General features: G+C 47.1%; 2 protein-coding genes across 2 annotated transcripts; both read left to right on the top strand.

Moving 5' to 3' along the window:
- Positions 1 to 3,181: 3,181 nt before the first annotated feature.
- LOC137895447 (high-affinity choline transporter 1-like) lies at positions 3,182 to 10,118 on the top strand. The gene is made up of 8 exons (XM_068740912.1): positions 3,182 to 3,401; positions 4,277 to 4,393; positions 7,206 to 7,361; positions 7,424 to 7,572; positions 7,657 to 7,800; positions 8,059 to 8,212; positions 8,433 to 8,650; positions 8,900 to 10,118. Exons 1-8 carry the CDS (start codon positions 3,218 to 3,220, stop codon positions 9,419 to 9,421), a joined length of 1,644 nt encoding a protein of 547 aa, XP_068597013.1. The 5' UTR covers positions 3,182 to 3,217; the 3' UTR covers positions 9,422 to 10,118.
- Positions 10,119 to 11,807: 1,689 nt separating this feature from the next.
- Positions 11,808 to 18,260, top strand: LOC137895584 (high affinity choline transporter 1-like). The gene is made up of 8 exons (XM_068741072.1): positions 11,808 to 11,991; positions 14,283 to 14,399; positions 15,039 to 15,194; positions 15,326 to 15,474; positions 15,549 to 15,692; positions 15,862 to 16,015; positions 16,216 to 16,433; positions 17,042 to 18,260. Exons 1-8 carry the CDS (start codon positions 11,808 to 11,810, stop codon positions 17,561 to 17,563), a joined length of 1,644 nt encoding a protein of 547 aa, XP_068597173.1. The 3' UTR covers positions 17,564 to 18,260.
- Positions 18,261 to 19,105: the final 845 nt, after the last annotated feature.

Here is a 19,105-nt window from a genome sequence, read left to right on the forward strand (position 1 = left end):
TTTTATTTTCCTTTGTTCCCCGTCCACTGAGCGATGATTCGTTCCCACCTTTCTGCTGCTCCCCGAGGCTCCTGTCGTGTCCTCATGACTCGCTGTCTTCACATAGTTTCCCAGATTGTTGGACGCTTCTTGGAACCTGTTCAGTCACAAAGTCGCCGGTTTGGACTCTCGCTTTTCTTTTGCTGCCTGAGATTGGCTTTCTTTCAGTTCATTTAGAATCATACCGTGCACTAATCATTTAGATTTGCTTTTTGCTCTACTTGTGCTGCTCCTGAGTTGGCTCCTGGGTTTTCTTTGAACTCATCTGAAGGAGGATCTGCTTCCCTCGTGTAGAACATGGATTAGTTGTGAAATACGACTAAACCAGCTGGCAGCGTATCACACAGCTCTCTGCAACAACAGCTTTTCAAAGGACTCTCTGAACGAAACCCGTTGAGCAAGCTGTGCAGGACATTTCTGTTTTATTATTGCTAACAAACACAACCACCGTTAGGATGTAAGCAGAAACGGTAAATAACCGGACATTTTCTTCTCAGATGTGATCCTGTCTGTAAACTTCTCTTATCCAGACACGAGGGAAAGCGGCTGAAAGCTCAATGTTCTCTTTACAAACCCTTTGAGTTCATTTCATTTAACTCGTTGCATCATGTCGGACATCGGGCACCTTGGTGTTTGCCCCGATACCTGCTTCCTGGTGTTCCGTTGCTGCCCCACAGTCGTCCCCGTTGCTGCCCCACCGTCGTCCCCGTTGCTGCCCCACCGTCGTCCCCGTTGCTGCCCCACAGTCGTCCCCGTTGCTGCCCCACCGTCGTCCCCGTTGCTGCCCCACAGTCGTCCCCGTTGCTGCCCCACCGTCGTCCCCGTTGCTGCCCCACAGTCGTCCCCGTTGCTGCCCCACCGTCGTCCCCGTTGCTGCCCCACAGTCGTCCCCGTTGCTGCCCCACCGTCGTCCCCGTTGCTGCCCCACCGTCGTCCCCGTTGCTGCCCCACAGTCGTCCCCGTTGCTGCCCCACCGTCGTCCCCGTTGCTGAAGGACTTCTGGGTGTTTTGCTCAACGGGTTCCATTCTGAGTCGACCAGACTCTGTCTTCATGTTTGGTGGAAGCAGAAACGGGGCAGCGATCGGCGTGGTCGCACCAAACACAAAACTGAATCCGTCAGCCTTTGTGCCCGCTGACTAAATACAGTCACTATCTTTGTGTCTCAACTGTGACCAGTATTGTGTGTATATATGCAGCGTTTTAAATATTTTAGATTTTTCTGTATTCCTAAAACATAGTAGTTTATATGTGAACCTGCTACCAGTTACCTCCTGTAGAGTCGCGGCTGTTGCTCAACGCTTGTACGATATTTATCATCACTTCTCAAAGCCGCATCAATAAACAATATATTAAAATGACATGACAACCCATCATATTCATGCACGTAGCCTGAGCGTGCATGATGGAAAAGTACCGAGGCACAAGAGGAAATGGACACTCGCCAGCGTACACGGCCCCTCCCTCGCTGCTGTTCATACTCAGAATGCGGGACAGTTACCACTTGCTTTGTTGACCCGGTGGCCTGATTGTCACTTAGTCATGCTCGTGAACTTCAGGATTGTACAGTACGCCAGAGCTTTCAGAAAACCTGCTTGACAGGTTTGTGTAAAATAAAGAGTGAATATTTGAGGCGCGGCAGGAAGCCGTGCCGTGAAAGCTTTGGGTCGCGTGTCCAGTCTGCAAGGTGACCAAAGGAAACACAACACCTTCTATTGGCAGGTGATATCGCCACGTGCTTCACCTTTGTGCCTTCAGGTTGTTCCTGAAGGCACTGATGCCAGAATAGTGAAAGGATGTGACTTAACTCGTCCTGTGAGAAGAAGTCTGTTAATCATGACTGGGTTTCTCTCTGCCATCATTCCCACCCAGGGCAGGAGTCTCTGGTGGGAGCTCAAGATACTGTCCAATGAAAAGCGTCCACGCAACACACACGAGCGCTTTCTGTTTATCCGTGCACTTTGATTTTGCTTTGCCTTCTAGTATATTCCATAAGTCTAGTATCGACCCATCGGGAATACTAGCTCCATTACATTATACATTATCCAGACATTAATGGCGTGAAAGCGGCTCTGAGCCACTTTCGTGCCCCCCTCCCTTCATGGCTGGACGTCCATCCTGCGCTGAAGGACTCAGTGAGACGTCAGAACGGTCTAGTCGCTGCACTGGAAGCTTCTGGGCAATCATTTGGACAAGGAGACATGGCATGTCCTCCTGCTGAATGGGGGTCCGACAGTGGCACTGTAGCCCCCCCATTGTGTCACGGCAAACTCATTCAATTGTTTTACTGATGTTTTGTTTTTATAGTCTTTATTGTGCCAACGAAGCGTTTCACACTGAAGTATGTGGCGTTGTCAGGTTTGTGACACTGTAAAAGAGAGAAAATCAGAACCAAGCCGCAAAGATTCAACCCAATAACATTTACTTGCGGTAAGAAACGAGACTAGTATTCTTTCTTTCAGCAAGGAAGAATGGAGCTGCTCTCTAGCCGCGCCATCGATTCTCCCAGCAAGGGAGAGTGGCTGCTGCTAGCTTCGTCCTCGATTCTCAGAGAAACAGCCCCCCTCCAGCTGGTTTTATTAGCAGATAAGAACGTGTACATGCGTAAATCACCCAGACATGAAGACTCCAACCTTGAGCAGATAGCTCTTCCAGACAACACAAAGTGTTCACTTCTTCAGTCTAGTCAGCATATAACAGATATATACGATTGTCACATACTTTATGAATATCTTGAGTATTGATTATGAAGGAAATGATTATAAATGGCCTTAAAAGAAGCATGACATAACTACTGCTACTCATTGGTGAATTAATGATAAACACATTCTCAGATTTATCTAACAGGCTTCCATTGCTCTTAATAAAGTATTCTGACTCTGAATTCAGGTTTCTGAATATACACAAAGTGTACATATATGTACATATTTGCTTAGCATATAGAAAAATATTTTTCAGCTATCATATTCACACACGTAGTCTGAGAGTGCACGATGGAAAAGTCAGATGGAAAAGTACCGAGGCACAAGACGAAATGGAACCAGCCCAGCCGGTTGACGTAGCAGCCTGTCAACACACGCCGACGTACACGTTGTCTCCCTCGCTGCTGTTTGTACTCAGAATGAGTGACAGCCCGCACCAAGTCAGCAGATAGTGAGGAAGCAAGTCAACCGATCCATCATGGCCGTCAACGTCCCCGGAGTGATCGCCATCGTGTTCTTCTACCTGCTGGTCCTCGGGACCGGCATCTGGGCTTCCTTCAAATCCAAAAGGAAGCAGAAGAAAAGCGCAGCCACTGGAATGGAGATGGCCCTGCTGGGAAACCGGAGCATCAACCTGGTGGTGGGGGTCTTCACCATGACAGGTGAGGAGAGAAGAGCTTACAGAACTGGGATGGAAAGGAGAATCTACAAAGCCCGTTCAAAAATAATAATAATAACAAGAGTAACATCTGGAAAACGTAGATCTGGTTGCAAACATACAACTCGGAATAAATTCTGCGTTTGGAAGAATAGCCCGAAGAATGGCTTCTTTGGAAATAATAGACTTTTGGAACAGTTTTGGAGATTCAAGATTCAAGATACTTTATTGTCATTATGCGAACATAATAAAATCGTGAGAAGGTCCACGGCTTAAGGCACACATCATAACATAATCAAATCAAAAACTAAATTCTCTATCTACATCATCCTCCAAGTCTGTCCAGCAAATGGTAGAAACCCCGAAACGTTCAAGCTCTTATAGCCGAAGTTTACATTACTACACTCTCAGCTTGTACATACAAACACTAGACATTAAAACGAACCATTCACACCATATAAAAATGCTTTTAAACTCTTCTATGGTGAGTCTCAGGGTTAAATCTATGTAAGGAGGCAAATTTAAAGCGGTCTCATTCCAAACATTGAGGAGTGGCAGGGCAGCCAAGGAAAACTTTTTACTTTGAGCTGTAGTATTATTTCACTATTGTACTGGCAGTGTTTCTCTAGAACAGAATGGCTACTTCTTTCTTTAGGGTTCAGGACTGTCGGACCAATCAGGAACCAACATTTACAGTTACTCAGCACACATGGAAGTTTCTATACTCTGGAAGCAATTATTTTTCCATAGTAGTACAGTCATAGAAGGTAATTTCCTAAAGACGCAGTATTGATGATGGCATCATATTGGCAGTGATTGATCACAAAGCGCCTGCTGTTTGAACACTAGCATGTTTTTGTGTGTTCATGCATCCTGCAGCTACCTGGGTGGGCGGAGGCCTTATTGTCGGCACGGTTGAGATGGTCTACACGCCCTCCATGGGAATGTCCTGGGCTTTATTGGTGCTTCTGGGAACCAGCATGTCTTTCATTATAGGTGGGTCTTTAAAATGTATTTTCAATTAAACTGTAAGACTTCAGGGTTGATTCCTGAAATACCTGTATATCCACATGTGTGGAGGTTGCTTTTTCATGTTTTCGTACCATATAGGAGTAGAAACTGCAGTACTTTCTTCTTGTCCTGTGAGGGGTCGCCACATCGAACCAACCTTCTCCACTTCACCCTGTCCTTTGCATCGTCCTCCCCAACACCAGCCACACTCATGTCCTCCCTCACTACGTCCATGTCTCTTCTCCTGGGTCGTCCTCTAGTCCTGTTCCCTGCAGTTCCATCCTCAGCATCCTTCTACCGATATAGTCCCTCTCTCTCCTCTGGACATGTCCAAACCATCAAAGTCTGGTCTCTCTGACCTTGTCTCCAAAACGTTTAACCTTCACTGTCCCTCTTATTGTCTCATTTCTAATCCTGTCCAACCTGGTCCCTCCCAAGGAGAACCTCAGCATCTTCATCTCCTCCACTTCTAGCTCCGCCTCCTGTATTTTCCTCAGAGACACTGTCTCTAAGCCGTCCATCATGGCTGTCCTCACCACTGTCTCTAAGCCGTCCATCATGACTGTCCTCACCACTGTCTCCAAGCCGTCCATCATGGCTGTCCTCACCACTGTCTTGTAGACCTGTCCCTTCGTCCTATCACAGAGCACACCTGATACTTTCCTCCCCCCGTTCCAGCCTGCCTGCACACGATTCTTCACCTCCTTTCCACATTCTCTCCATCACTCTGCTCTGTTGACCCGAGGTACCTGAAGTCCTCTCCCTTCTTTACGTCTATTCCTTGTAGCTTCACTGTCCCCCCTGGGACCTTCTCATGTACACATGAATGAATACTGATGAATACAAACACAGAATGCAGTGTTCCCTCGGTATAACGCGGTTCATCTTTCGCAGATTCTTTTAATGTAATTTTGCATGTTTTTTTTACAGTGCTTGAACGTTGTGTTCTGCTGTAGCTCAGCCACGTCAAATCAGAGAGAATGGACCTCAGGTTGAGGGTTTTGACTGACAGCTCATGTGTCCAATAGCACTCAAGAAAGGGACCAGAAACGTTCCAAGCGATTCAGAGAGAGCCAATTAGAGGGCGCAGGGGTGGAGCCCTTTGGGCTTTACCGTGTACAATATAACGTGTGTGGTAAAAGGTTTTGTACAAAAATAAAGCTGAGAACTTCACGGATTTCGCCTATTGCGGGTTATTTTTAGAACGTAACCCCCACGATAAACGAGAGACCACTGTATTCCACTTGTGCGAATGAAATACTACAGTGTTGCAAAAATGTAAGTAAATGAATGAAATGAAATACTTTATTAATCATGATCTGTCCGGCACACAATGAAATCGCGTTTTCACCAGTCACCAGCCCACAGTCCACGTTCCGCCAGAGCTGGGACTCGAACCGGGGAAGCGGTGGAGCCCAGGGCCCAACCCACTGAGCCACTGCCAATACATAGGGGGTAACTAACCTAAAATACACAACTCACCTATAATACACAACAACACACAATACAATACACACCAGGTCTGAGCATCATCAGCAACGTCACTCACATCTCCTCCCCACGCAACTCCCTGACCACCTCCCTAGGCTCCACCCTCCCCCCCCTCCCTAGGCTCCACCCTCCCCCCCCTCCCTAGGCTCCACCCTCTCCCACCTCCCTACACTCCACCCTCCGCCCCCTCCCTAGGCTCCACCCTTCCCCCCTCCCTAGGCTTCACCCTCTCCCACCTCCCTAGGCTCCACCCTCCCCCCCTCCCTAGGCTCCACCCTCCCCCCCCTCCCTAGGTTTCACCCTCTCCCACCTCCCTAGGCTCCACTCTCCCCCCTCCCTAGGCTCCACTCTCCCCCCCCTCCCTAGGCTCCACTCTCCCCCCCCCCTAGGCTCCACCCTCCCCCCTCCCTAGGCCACACTCTCCCCCCCCTCCCTAGGCTCCACCCTCTCCCACCTCCCTAGGCTCCACCCTCTGCCCCCTCCCTAGGCTTCACCCTCTCCCACCTCCCTAAGCTCCACCCTCCCCCGCCTCCCTAGGCTCCACCCTCCGCCCCCTCCCTAGGCTCCACCCTCCCCCCCCTCCCTAGGCTTCACCCTCTCCCACCTCCCTAGGCTCCATCCTCCCCCCCTCCCTAGGCTCCACTCTCTCCCCCTCCCCCCCCCCCCCCCCCCTCCCTAGCGACGCATTGTGCCCCCTGAGTCTCTCAGTGGAGGATCTCTGTGACAGCCGTCTGCCGCTGATGCAGGGAGCGGGTGATGAGCCTGGACTGGGTCGTCCTGGACTGGGTCGTCCTGGACTGGGTCATGCTGGACTGGGTCGTCCTGGACTGGGTCGTCCTGGACTGGGTCGTCCTGGACTGGGTCATGCTGGACTGGGTCGTCCTGGACTGGGTCATCCTGGACTGGGTCGTCCTCTCCAGGACCGTCTCCAAGGAGTCCAGGCTCAGTCCGACTCTGAACCGGCGCTACGGATCCGTCCAGGAGCTTCATGCCCTTTTTCCTGGCACTGCTACCCCAGCAGGTCATTTGTTCGCGTGTCATTTCATTTATTCAATGCTTCATTGTAAAATTCTGCTACTGTATTCTCTAATACTGTAAGTATTTGTATACGTATATGATTGTTGTCTTTATCTAGTACTGCACTTGGTACTGTGTACATGTACTATGCACATCCTGTTAATGACTGTTTCTTTGTGGAGTGGATCAGTGTTGCTGATATCATTTATTAAAGTATTCTGATTCTATTAGTAGTGTATTAATATATAACTATAACTATTTGTTCTTCTTCTTTTGTCCTCTTAATTAGTCGGCCTGTTTTTTGTTGAACCGATGAGAGACAGAAACTGCGTGACGATGTTGGACCCTTTCAACTTCAAGTATGGAAAAGTGATGACAGCTGGACTGAGCCTCTGTTCACTCTTTATTGATCTGACCTGGACACCAGCAACACTAATGGGCCTAGGTATCATCTACACAACACACATTATATACGTATATATTTTACTGATACAAAGTGTCTGACAGGAGGAATCATGAGTGTGGTCCTGGACTTGCCGTTCTCTCTTTGCATCTGGATCTCTGCTGCTGTGGCCATCACCTACACCCTGATGGGGGGGCTCTACTCGGTGGCCTACACAGACGTCATACAGCTGGTCCTCATCGTCGTCGGCTTGGTGAGTTTATGGATGACGTTTTCAGCTATTTGACTCCCAAATGATGCCTTTTGTTCATGAATCTTCTTCTCCGTTTCCTCCCAGTGCATCTGCGTTCCCTTCGCTTTGATGAATCCTTCCACCGTGGACATCAGCCAGACGCTGATGAACAACTCCTTACATGCTCCCTGGATTGGGCAACTGGAGCTGAAGAAAACCGGGATCATGATTGATGAGTTGCTTTTCTTTGTAAGGAATAAGTTTCATATGAACTGCATGAACCTCCAGAGTGATGACTAACGACAAACATCTACGGGATGGATCGTTTTATTTTACCATGCTAGAAATCATGTGACACAATGCCAAGGTGAAATGTGCTGCGCTGTGATTCTTGGGCAGAGCTTCTCTTAAACCCGGGTGCTTTCGGGATTGTTACAGGACAGCTCCTTTGCAGAAAAGGAATGGCACACAAAATGAAGAGGTGTAATTTGGAGCTTTGCTTTCCAGGCGCTGGGTAATATCGGATACCAGGCGTTCCACCAGAGGATCCTCTCGGCCTGTTCCACAGCCACCGCCAAGCTCACAAGCTTTTTTGCTGCTTTCATCTTTCTTCTGATTGGAATTCCGATCATACTCCTGGGGGCCGCCGCTGCATCCACAGGTAATAACAGTGCACATAAATCCGGGGGGGGCATATCCTGCCACGATTCGTGGATGAGCTTAAGACTGTTATTTACTTTTTCATTGTTTGAAATGTGGAACAGGCTAAAGCCAGAGTTGCAAATTTAACTTGAAACATGCTTCACTAACAAAACAACAAGAAGAAAAACTTGCTTCAAATCATTTCTTCAGTCGTTCCTTCTTCTGTGTGCGTGTCCCAGACTGGAACCAGACCACCTACGGTTCTCCGTCTCCGTATGAACGTGGAGAAGCAGCGATGGCTCTGCCCATCACCCTGCAGCACCTCACCCCCACCTTCGTCTCCATCATCGGGATCGGCTGTGTGGCCGCCGCCGTGATGTCATCAGCTGACTCTGCTCTGCTTGCAGCAGCTTCTGTCTTCACCTCAAACATCTACAAGAGAATCCTGAGACCTCAGGTAATAAAAAATGACCACGATGATGGATGGATGATGAGTTAAGAACAAACTAAATTGTGTAAAGCCTCTTCCATTAACATTTTCATACTTAATGTACAGAATGAGTGGCCTCGCAGGAGATATAAGGAGAAACAAATCAGGAATAAGAGGGGGAAATATAGGAAAGCCCCGTGAGATGAATTTGAAAGCCGGGCTGTCTGAGTCTTTTGCTGACTATCTGATCTTCCTCATCTTTACTTTCTCCTTCAGGCCGCAGACAGAGAGATCCAGTGGGTGATCCGTGTTTCTGTGGTGGTCGTGGGTGTGGTCGGAACGTCCCTGACCCACCTGAAAAACAGCATCATATTGTTCTGGTTCATTGGGAATGAAATAGCATTTACTATTATCTTCCCTCAGCTTGTTTGTGTCCTCTTCCTCAACATCACCAACGGTTATGGAGCTGTTACGGGTTTATGGGTGGGACTGGTGATACGACTGCTCAGTGGGAACCCATTACTAGGGTTAGAACCAGTCCTCCATTTCCCAGGATGCACTCTGGAGGACGGTGTTTATGTCCAGTACGCTCCAGTTAAGACCATCTCCATGCTGTCTACCGTTGCTGCCATCTTGCTGTTCTCCTACCTGGCTTCTGTCCTCTTCAACAAAGGTGTTCTTCCTGAGAAGTGGGACGTGTTCAAAGTGAAAGCCCAGCATGCACCGGTACCACTGGCACCAGTAGGTGGCGCCATAGAGGAGAATGACAAACTGAACAAAACACCTCTTTCAGAGTGAAGCATCACGACCAATCACTGGAACGATAGGGTGCCTGTGTTTACAATAATATTTGTTTTATGTGATACTAAATAGCTTAAAGTGATATTTAAAGAATTAGAAATGAGGCAATAAGACTTTATATGCACTGGAGGGAAAGCCCACATGCACCCAACTATAAAGGAGGGCTGGGTTTACTGATGTAAGACTTAAAAGCTGGTCATTTGAAATGGTCAAGATAGCTCAGCACTAGAAATGAACAGCTTCTGGGTTAGAATGGGCTGCTATTGAAAAGGCTATCGCAATGCCATTCCATCCTATGGATGTGATAACCCAGCTGTCAAATAGTAACCATGGAGATATTAACCCACTCAAGGACAGTTAGGGAACAGGTTTATAAAAGTCACAAGAGCTCACATTGCAGACAGCAATATGCCTCACGTTAAACCCAGAGGGCGTCTGGCGAAAACATGTGCCAAATTTAACATGCAGAACAACGTAAATAAAATAAGAAAGTCATGCCACCAGTAGGTGGCGCCATAGAGGACGAAGAGGATGAGGAAATGGACAGAAACTCTCAGAGCGAGAACACAACATGTTAATGTTTTCCGTAGGATCTGGTTCCCTCATGATTAACATGGATTAGTTGTGTGTTGGAGATTTAATAATCCAGATGAGCAATAAATCAACAGGAAGTAACCTGACTGGAGGAGTGCAACTGTCTCTGTGTGGTTTTATTTACCTCACAGCAAGAGGAACGACAGATCAGAGTAGCAGGGCGGCCTTGAGATGGCGTTGGAGAAGAGAAACAGCAGGGTGTGTTTATGGTGAGTCTCGTCTTCTGGGCCGTGTTATTGGGAGTTCTCCCTTTGAGACAGACGGTAGCGCTAGCAGAGGTGAGCAGCGGGGAGGAGGACGGTACGTAGCACTTTATGCAGTAATTGTACACGGACATGAACTTAGACATAACAGTTGTGCCTCTGGAAGGCTTTGACCTTTGATCCTTCTGCTTGAGTATTGAACATATCGTCCATGTCCTCCGCTCGTACTGGTGTGTCCCATCACTTACGGACACCACGGTCATGTTGATGGATAATTTAATTTGCTAGAGATTAAAAGCAAGCAAACACGTACCAGAACGAGTATGAAAATACTTTGGGTAAACCACAATAAGGAGCTCATTAAATATGTGCAGCACATTAATTAATCTGCTGCCATTGAGATTGTCCTTAATGTGCATTAAATGTATTTCATGGATGGAGATCGATAAGCATCAAAATATACTCATATATCAGAATCAGAAGGTGTTTATTGTCAGTGAGAGTTCACAGAATGGGAATGTTTCTCGGTAAAGTCGTGCAGCGTGTAACAGTAACGATTAAGATACAAAAAATAAACAAGTACAGACACAGCACCAAACAGCAGCAGCAGGAGTGGATACACAGACGTGTATTAGCAGCAGGACAATGAATATAATCATGCAGAGCAAACAGAACCGGTAGTAAAACGTTCGTGACTGCCTGTGAGCGCTCCTAACGCGGTCCAACTGAGTCATCGACGAGACGATGATCCGTTGGGAAAGGCGCCACCCAATACAAAAACCGCCCGGGGGACAGGACAGGAAGACGACGGGTGATTACTCTAACTATCTTCATGACTGCTTAAACAGCAGCATCACATTTTGTTGACAGAATATGTCCCCGATATGAAGGACGAGACGCGTCTTCCGCCCGGTTCCACCGTGCATGCTGAGAGTCTAAAATAAAGCGATGCTAACACAAAGCAAGCATTAGCACACGAAATCAAAAAAATGTGAGAAAGGTTTTTAATTATGCAAGTGTGTGAGTCGAGTTGAATATGCTAGACACATATTTATTTATTTTTAAAAATGTATTTCATCTTGCCTGTTTTGAAAGTGTCAGAGTTATTGTTGTATTTTCATTGTTTCATTGTAGAGTTTTTAAGATGGAGGAGGCCCCGAGCGTTTCTCTAGGTAGAGATCCCTTTGTCTCTAGTTTCATCGAAGGGGGTAGGGATCTATGTAAATACCTGAGAACCACCTACTTTCACCGTGTTAATAAAAGGACCGGGAGGTCCCGGGGGAGGGGTCTCTTGGTCGCAGCCGCTGGGCGAACAGGTAAAGTATCAAAGCTTGTCTGCCTGATTCATTTTGTGCGCGTTTAATTATTTCTTACACGGTGTTTCAGGGAAAAACCCCGACAGAAAGTGATGCTGGAACATGCTAAATCATTAGCAGCACATCTTTCAGGTTTAGCAGGTCAATTATGCACCTTTTTTCTACAGCGCTGGATTCTCCATGTTTACAGAGTTACTCAGCAGCAGCTGGCCTCAAGCCATCCGTTCAACGCTAGATTCAGTTTCTGCATGCACAGTCAACCGATCCATCATGGCCGTCGACGTCCCCGGAGTGATCGCCATCGTGTTCTTCTACCTGCTGGTCCTCGGGACCGGCATCTGGGCTTCCTTCAGGTCCAAGAGGAAGCAGAGGAGAAGTGGAGCCACTGGAATGGAGATGGTCCTGCTGGGGAACCGGAGCATCAACCTGGTGGTGGGGGTCTTCACCATGACCGGTGAGCAGAGAACAACTTTAGGATTAGGAACATTTTTTTTTTTTTTAATGCAGTATGGATACAGACACGGAAACTGAGTAAACATTTTAACAAAACTGGTTGAATGCGAAAACAAAACAAAAGATGACTCAATAGAAGCGGAACGAGTCGGGAGCAGCAAAGGAAGCACATTCCTCCCTCAGTCCGACACAAAGAGAACCCCTTAACACTCCGGAGCAGAAGAGATGAAGAGCAAAGGAGAACTGTAACCTCATTAGCGGGTTGGGAGAAGAAGAGGCACCAAATGTCTGCCTCCGCCAAGGAGGTCTGTCCGTCTGTCTTCTAGCAACATAACTCTAAACGTTCTGGACAGATCTTGGGAAATATTGGGAATGTTACCAAGAACAGATGATGATGATGATCCAGAAGTTCGTTAACATTGCAGTCAATGGAGCTTCAAGATTTGTTCCTCAATACCTCAGATGATTATTGATTTATGCGTATGGATTTTGATACAGTCATGTAGGGGGGGGGGGGGGGTCTCTATCACGCCACCGAATTTCATCTGGATAGGATCCAGAATGGTTGGTGTATATAGATACCAAGAACAATCTAGAACCTTCTGGTGCTGATCCAGATCACCGTGTGGACGGTGCGGATCCAGTTAGGAGGGGAACGAGCTGCTTGGGGGAGGTCTGAGCTCTCTGAGCTTTGCAAGTCAACAATAATCACCAATCCATCGCCCTGTCACACAAAGTTCTCCTTTGGTCGATGGACTGCACTTATAATAGAGGGCTTTACAATTTGGCCTCATTCACCCATTCATACGCTCATTCACACGCTCATTCACACGCCAGTGGGCGACTGCTGCCATGCAAAGTGCTGCCAGATCCACTGGGAGCAATTTGGGCTTCAAGGACACTTGGTATGTAGACAGTCAGAGCTGGGATTCGAACCCCCGACCTACTGATCACTAGACGACCCACTCTACCACAGCCCGCCCCCATGTGCACCAGTTTACATTGTTCAGTGCAATGCAGCAGACTTATTATGTTGATATTTATAATGCACTTAATGAAATAGCAGCTCCAAAACTCACAAAATGTAGCAAAAAATTCAGGTCTGGCGTAAAATGTATTTTAATAAGTGTTTCACATTTGGTGAGTGATCCTGGGCCGAGTGAACTGGACCACTGGTCCACTCCACTCCGCTCAGGTGTGCCCTGGACCTACCCTGTTGCCCCTGCTCCATCTCATTCCCGTAGTGGGATTCGATACCAGGGCCATTTTGCCCCCCTCTACAGTGCTGCCAACCATGCCACCGTGGAGGTGAGGAAACCTGCCCTGTTATTACTATGTAATAAGTTGATATTACAGAGCATTGGAACATTAACTTTCTGGCCGTATGTGACCATCATTAAAAATAAAAGGGAGGCTACTCATGTTGTATGGAAAGGAAAATAAGTACATTTTATTTTGGGTCTCTGGTATTGTTCAGGGGGCCAGGCCAAATGTGGAAATGGGCCGGATCCGGCCCGCGGGCCGTAGTTTGGGGACCCCTGCCCTACAGAATGAGAACAAAATTGTACAGGGAGTCAAAAAATGTGTGTTCCTGAAATGAATGACATTTGGCAGGATAGTCCATCGTGTGGTCACAATCAATAAAGCTAATTGGACTCATGTCATTTTTTCTTCGGTATTGCCGTGGCGATTGCCGAAATTCCCCATGTTATTCTAGAGCAGCCCACACGACAATCTCCCCTGATACGGAAATGACATGTTGCTATGGAAACGTCCTCACTTAATGGAGTCATGTTCTGAAGACCCTGTCGCTAAATGAGTTGACGTCAAACAGAACCCCCGTTGACCTACAACTTGGTCGTCTTTTTTGCGCTCAATAAATGTTTAGTTTTGCATATGTATAGGTAATTACAGTACATCTACGTAGTCGCAGCCATTTATCTATTTATGATGACTGCTATGCACACGTTTTTGCACATACATCTTGTACATATTTATTTATGATATATTTATACTGCTTTTCCCATTGTTTTTATCCTGTGTAGTCTTTACTTAGCTGTTGTCTTGTTGTGGCCAAATGCATCGTAATCTCGTTCTGCAGTGCGTCTCTGATGTAATGTCTGAATCTGAACGATCTGACCCCCCCCCCAGTCGGTCCGGCCTTCCGATCGCCTCTCAGCGATTCCTCGTCTCGAGACACAGACCTTTAGTCCGAGTCCGTGTACTTTGTTACTGCATTAGCATCATTGATCGTTTAAGTACAGCTTACCGTTTTTTGAATCTATCCTGTAGCTACGTGGGTTGGAGGAGGTTTCATTGTCGGGACGGTTGAGTTGATGTGCACCCCCTCCATGGGACTAATCTGGACAATTGTGGCAATGATGGGATACAGCTTATCGTGTATTATTGGTAAGTATATAAAAAAACAAAAAACGAGCACACTGCCTATCATTAATTCACCAATCAGTAGCATTAGTAATGGCATGGTCCTTTTTAACGCCATTTATAATCAATTCCTTTATAATCCTACTTAATATATCATATTAATATATAATATAATCATAATGTGTGTGACAATTGTGTATCTGTTATAAGCTGACGAGACTGAACACTCTTGTATCTGCTCAAGGTTGGAGTCTTCATGTCTGGGCGATTTACGCATGAACACATTCTTATCGGGGGGGGGGTCTCTGAGAATGGAGGACGCAGCTAGAGCAGCTTCCATTCTAGTAAATAAAGTAAATGTTCCATCCTGAGAGGTAGAAGTAAAGTGGATGAACGTTCTCATTTCAAACGGTGTCTGTCCACTCGTCCTCGTCCGTGTGTCAGAACGTGACGTTGTTCGGAGGACCACAGGGACCATTGTGTTTCAGGTCCAGGAAGAAAATGAATGATTTATCCTGATTTATTACCCGGAACTTCACCAATACATTGATCCCTGTGAAAATAACTCATTTACAAACCTCACTAAATGTTCCCTCACCAGGGTTCTTTCTTTTTTGGGGTGGGGTTGCTTCTCCCTTACTCATCCCTTCTTTTTCCATGAAGGAGGTCTGGTGTTTGCCAAACCAATGAGAGAGAAGAACTTTGTGACAATGCTGGACCCTTTCCACCTCAGGTATGGAGAAGGGATCACGGCTGCCATGAGCCTGGCGTCTCTGACCCATGATTTGATCTCGGTGCCCACGACTCTGATTGGTTTAGGTTTGTGTCTTCATGTTCATGTTTTAGAAAACAATTCATTGTTCTCTGCTGCATAAATGGACTCCCTAAGCTGTGTGAAGATATGAAGGAAAAACTGGTTAAATTATTGGACGAGAAACTCTCTTTGGCAGGAGGGATGATGAGCGTGGTTCTGGATCTGTCCTTCGCTGGTTGCGTCTGGATCTCTGCTGCTGTGGCCATCACCTACACCCTGCTGGGGGGGCTCTACTCGGTGGCCTACACAGACGTCATACAGCTGGTCCTCGTATTTATCGGCTTGGTCAGTTCATCATTCCAGAAATTCAGCAGATTCCTCTCAAGCTTGCATTTGAGTCATTTCTTTTTGTCTCTCAGTCGATCTGCGTCCCCTTCGTCATGACGAGTCCTCACACCGTGGACATCAGCCAGACGCTGATGAACAACACCTTAAACGCTCCCTGGATTGGACAACCGGAGCTGAAACACATCTGGAAAATCGGTGACCAGTTTCTATTATTAGTAAGAAGCCATATTGGTTGTAGTTCCTCCGACGCTTTGATCTCCTCACAACGATGACAAACATGACAAAACGTAGTAATTGCCTCGAGAAGGTCGCATTTGGTAGACAAACATGCAATCTGGCCTTTACCTGGTGTTGAAATGATCGAACTCACTGGTTTGCTCAAAGGCACTTCGGGGTACAGGAACTCAGATCTTCCACCAGAGGATCTTGTCGGCTTCTTCTCCATCCACAGCCAGGATCACCAGCATTGCTGCTGGCTTCCTGTTGCTTGTGTTCGGGGTCCCGCCCACGCTCCTAGGAGCCGCTGTTGCATCCACAGGTGAGATTCCCTTCACGGAAACCAGGAATGGGATCTTTGTTGACGTGGGTTTGGACACCAGATGAATGGAGAAGTGAAACACTGTAAACAACTCTATCTCAATATTCCTCCAAGCATGGACGACGGAACATCTGAGAGGAGAATTGATGGATTTGAAAATCACTGTGATTCAGTCTCATCTGTTCACTGCCGTGTCCCAGACTGGAACCAGACCAGCTACGGTTCTCCGTCTCCGTATGAACGTGGAGAAGCAGCGATGGCTCTGCCCGTCGCCCTGCAGCACCTCACCCCCACCTTCGTCTCCATCATCGGGATCGGCTGTGTGGCCGCCGCCGTGATGTCATCAGCTGACTCTGCTTTGCTTGCAGCAGCTTCTGTCTTCACCTCAAACATCTACAAGAGAATCCTGAGACCTCAGGTAATAAAAAATGCTTTTGTCTTCCTTCCTTCCTTTACCGGCACCTTCTGAACCGGGCGTGGCTCACCGCTTTCCTTTAGCCTACGTTCTCCCTGCATTCCAACCGACTCCTCCTCCTCCCCACATCCCTCGCACAACCCCGATCGATGTCTGCATCGTCCTCCCCAACACCAGCCACTCTCATGTCCTCCCTCACTACGTCCATGTCTCTTCTCCTGGGTCGTCCTCTAGTCCCGCACTGTTCCCTGGCAGTTCCATCCTCAGCATCCTTCTACCGATATAGTCCCTGTCTCTCCTCTGGACATGTCCAAACCATCAAAGTCTGGTCTCTCTGACCTCGTCTCCAAAACGCCTCTTATTGTCTCACTTCTAATCCTGTCCAACTACTCTGGACTCTGCATGGTTATTGACCGTTAGACTAGTGTTGTAGTCCAGACCACACCAACCTCTTCGCTGCCCAGCGGCAGAAAAAATAGGATGTCCACCCTTTTTGGGATTAGAGAGCAGGAAAGTAAAAATTGTAAATAGAGGTCGGCCAGAGAGTTATTTAAAGGAAGCTTCCGTCCCTTTTGTGTTAAGCTGATCTTCCCCTTCTCTTTCTTCTTCAGGCATCAGACAGAGAGAGTCAGTGGGTGCTTCGTGCCTCTGTGGTGGTCGTGGGTGTGGTTGGAACGTCCCTCACCAGCTTGAAACACAGCATCGTAATGTTTTGGTTCCTGGGTGCTGAAACTACCTACATCATCATCTTCCCTCAACTCCTCTGTGTCCTCTTCTTCAACGTCTCCAATGGTTACGGGGCTGTAATGGGCTTACTGGTGGGCCTGACGATAAGACTGCTGAGTGGAGAGCCATCACTGGGAATAGAACCAGTCCTCCATTTCCCAGGATGCACTCTGGAGGACGGTGTTTATGTCCAGTACGCTCCAGTTAAGACCATCTCCATGCTGTCTACCATTGCTGCCATCTTGCTGTCCTCCTACCTGGCTTCTGTCCTCTTCAACAAAGGTGTTCTTCCTGAGAAGTGGGACGTGTTCAAAGTGAAAGCCCAGCATGCACCGGTACCACTGGCACCAGTAGGTGGCGCCATAGAGGAGAATGACAAACTGAACAAAACACCTCTTTCAGAGTGAAGCATCACGACCAATCACTGGAACGATAGGGTGCCTGTGTTTACAATAATATTTGTTTTATGTGATACTAAATAGCTTAAAGTGATATTTAAAGAATTAGAAATGAGGCAATAAGACTTTATATGCACTGGAGGGAAAGCCCACATGCACCCAACTATAAAGGAGGGCTGGGTTTACTGATGTAAGACTTAAAAGCTGGTCATTTGAAATGGTCAAGATAGCTCAGCACTAGAAATGAACAGCTTCTGGGTTAGAATGGGCTGCTATTGAAAAGGCTATCGCAATGCCATTCCATCCTATGGATGTGATAACCCAGCTGTCAAATAGTAACCATGGAGATATTAACCCACTCAAGGACAGTTAGGGAACAGGTTTATAAAAGTCACAAGAGCTCACATTGCAGACAGCAATATGCCTCACGTTAAACCCAGAGGGCGTCTGGCGAAAACATGTGCCAAATTTAACATGCAGAACAACGTAAATAAAATAAGAAAGTCATGCCACCAGTAGGTGGCGCCATAGAGGACGAAGAGGATGAGGAAATGGACAGAAACTCTCAGAGCGAGAACACAACATGTTAATGTTTTCCGTAGGATCTGGTTCCCTCATGATTAACATGGATTAGTTGTGTGTTGGAGATTTAATAATCCAGATGAGCAATAAATCAACAGGAAGTAACCTGACTGGAGGAGTGCAACTGTCTCTGTGTGGTTTTATTTACCTCACAGCAAGAGGAACGACAGATCAGAGTAGCAGGGCGGCCTTGAGATGGCGTTGGAGAAGAGAAACAGCAGGGTGTGTTTATGGTGAGTCTCGTCTTCTGGGCCGTGTTATTGGGAGTTCTCCCTTTGAGACAGACGGTAGCGCTAGCAGAGGTGAGCAGCGGGGAGGAGGACGGTACGTAGCACTTTATGCAGTAATTGTACACGGACATGAACTTAGACATAACAGTTGTGCCTCTGGAAGGCTTTGACCTTTGATCCTTCTGCTTGAGGATTGAACATATCGTCCATGTCCTCCGCTCGTACTGGTGTGTCCCATCACTTACGGACACCACGGTCATGTTGATGGATAATTTAATTTGCTAGAGATTAAAAGCAAGCAAACACGTACCAGAACGAGTATGAAAATACTTTGGGTAAACCACAATAAGGAGCTCATTAAATATGTGCAGCACATTAATTAATCTGCTGCCATTGAGATTGTCCTTAATGTGCATTAAATGTATTTCATGGATGGAGATCGATAAGCAACAAAATATACTCATATATCAGAATCAGAAGGTGTTTATTGTCAGTGAGGGTTCACAGAATGGGAATGTTTCTCGGTAAAGTCGTGCAGCGTGTAACAGTAACGATTAAGATACAAAAAATAAACAAGTACAGACACAGCACCAAACAGCAGCAGCAGGAGTGGATACACAGACGTGTATTAGCAGCAGGACAATGAATATAATCATGCAGAGCAAACAGAACCGGTAGTAAAACGTTCGTGACTGCCTGTGAGCGCTCCTAACGCGGTCCAACTGAGTCATCGACGAGA

The sequence above is a fragment of the Brachionichthys hirsutus genome, chromosome 7 (assembly GCF_040956055.1).
Source record: "Brachionichthys hirsutus isolate HB-005 chromosome 7, CSIRO-AGI_Bhir_v1, whole genome shotgun sequence".
Taxonomy (NCBI): domain Eukaryota; kingdom Metazoa; phylum Chordata; class Actinopteri; order Lophiiformes; family Brachionichthyidae; genus Brachionichthys; species Brachionichthys hirsutus.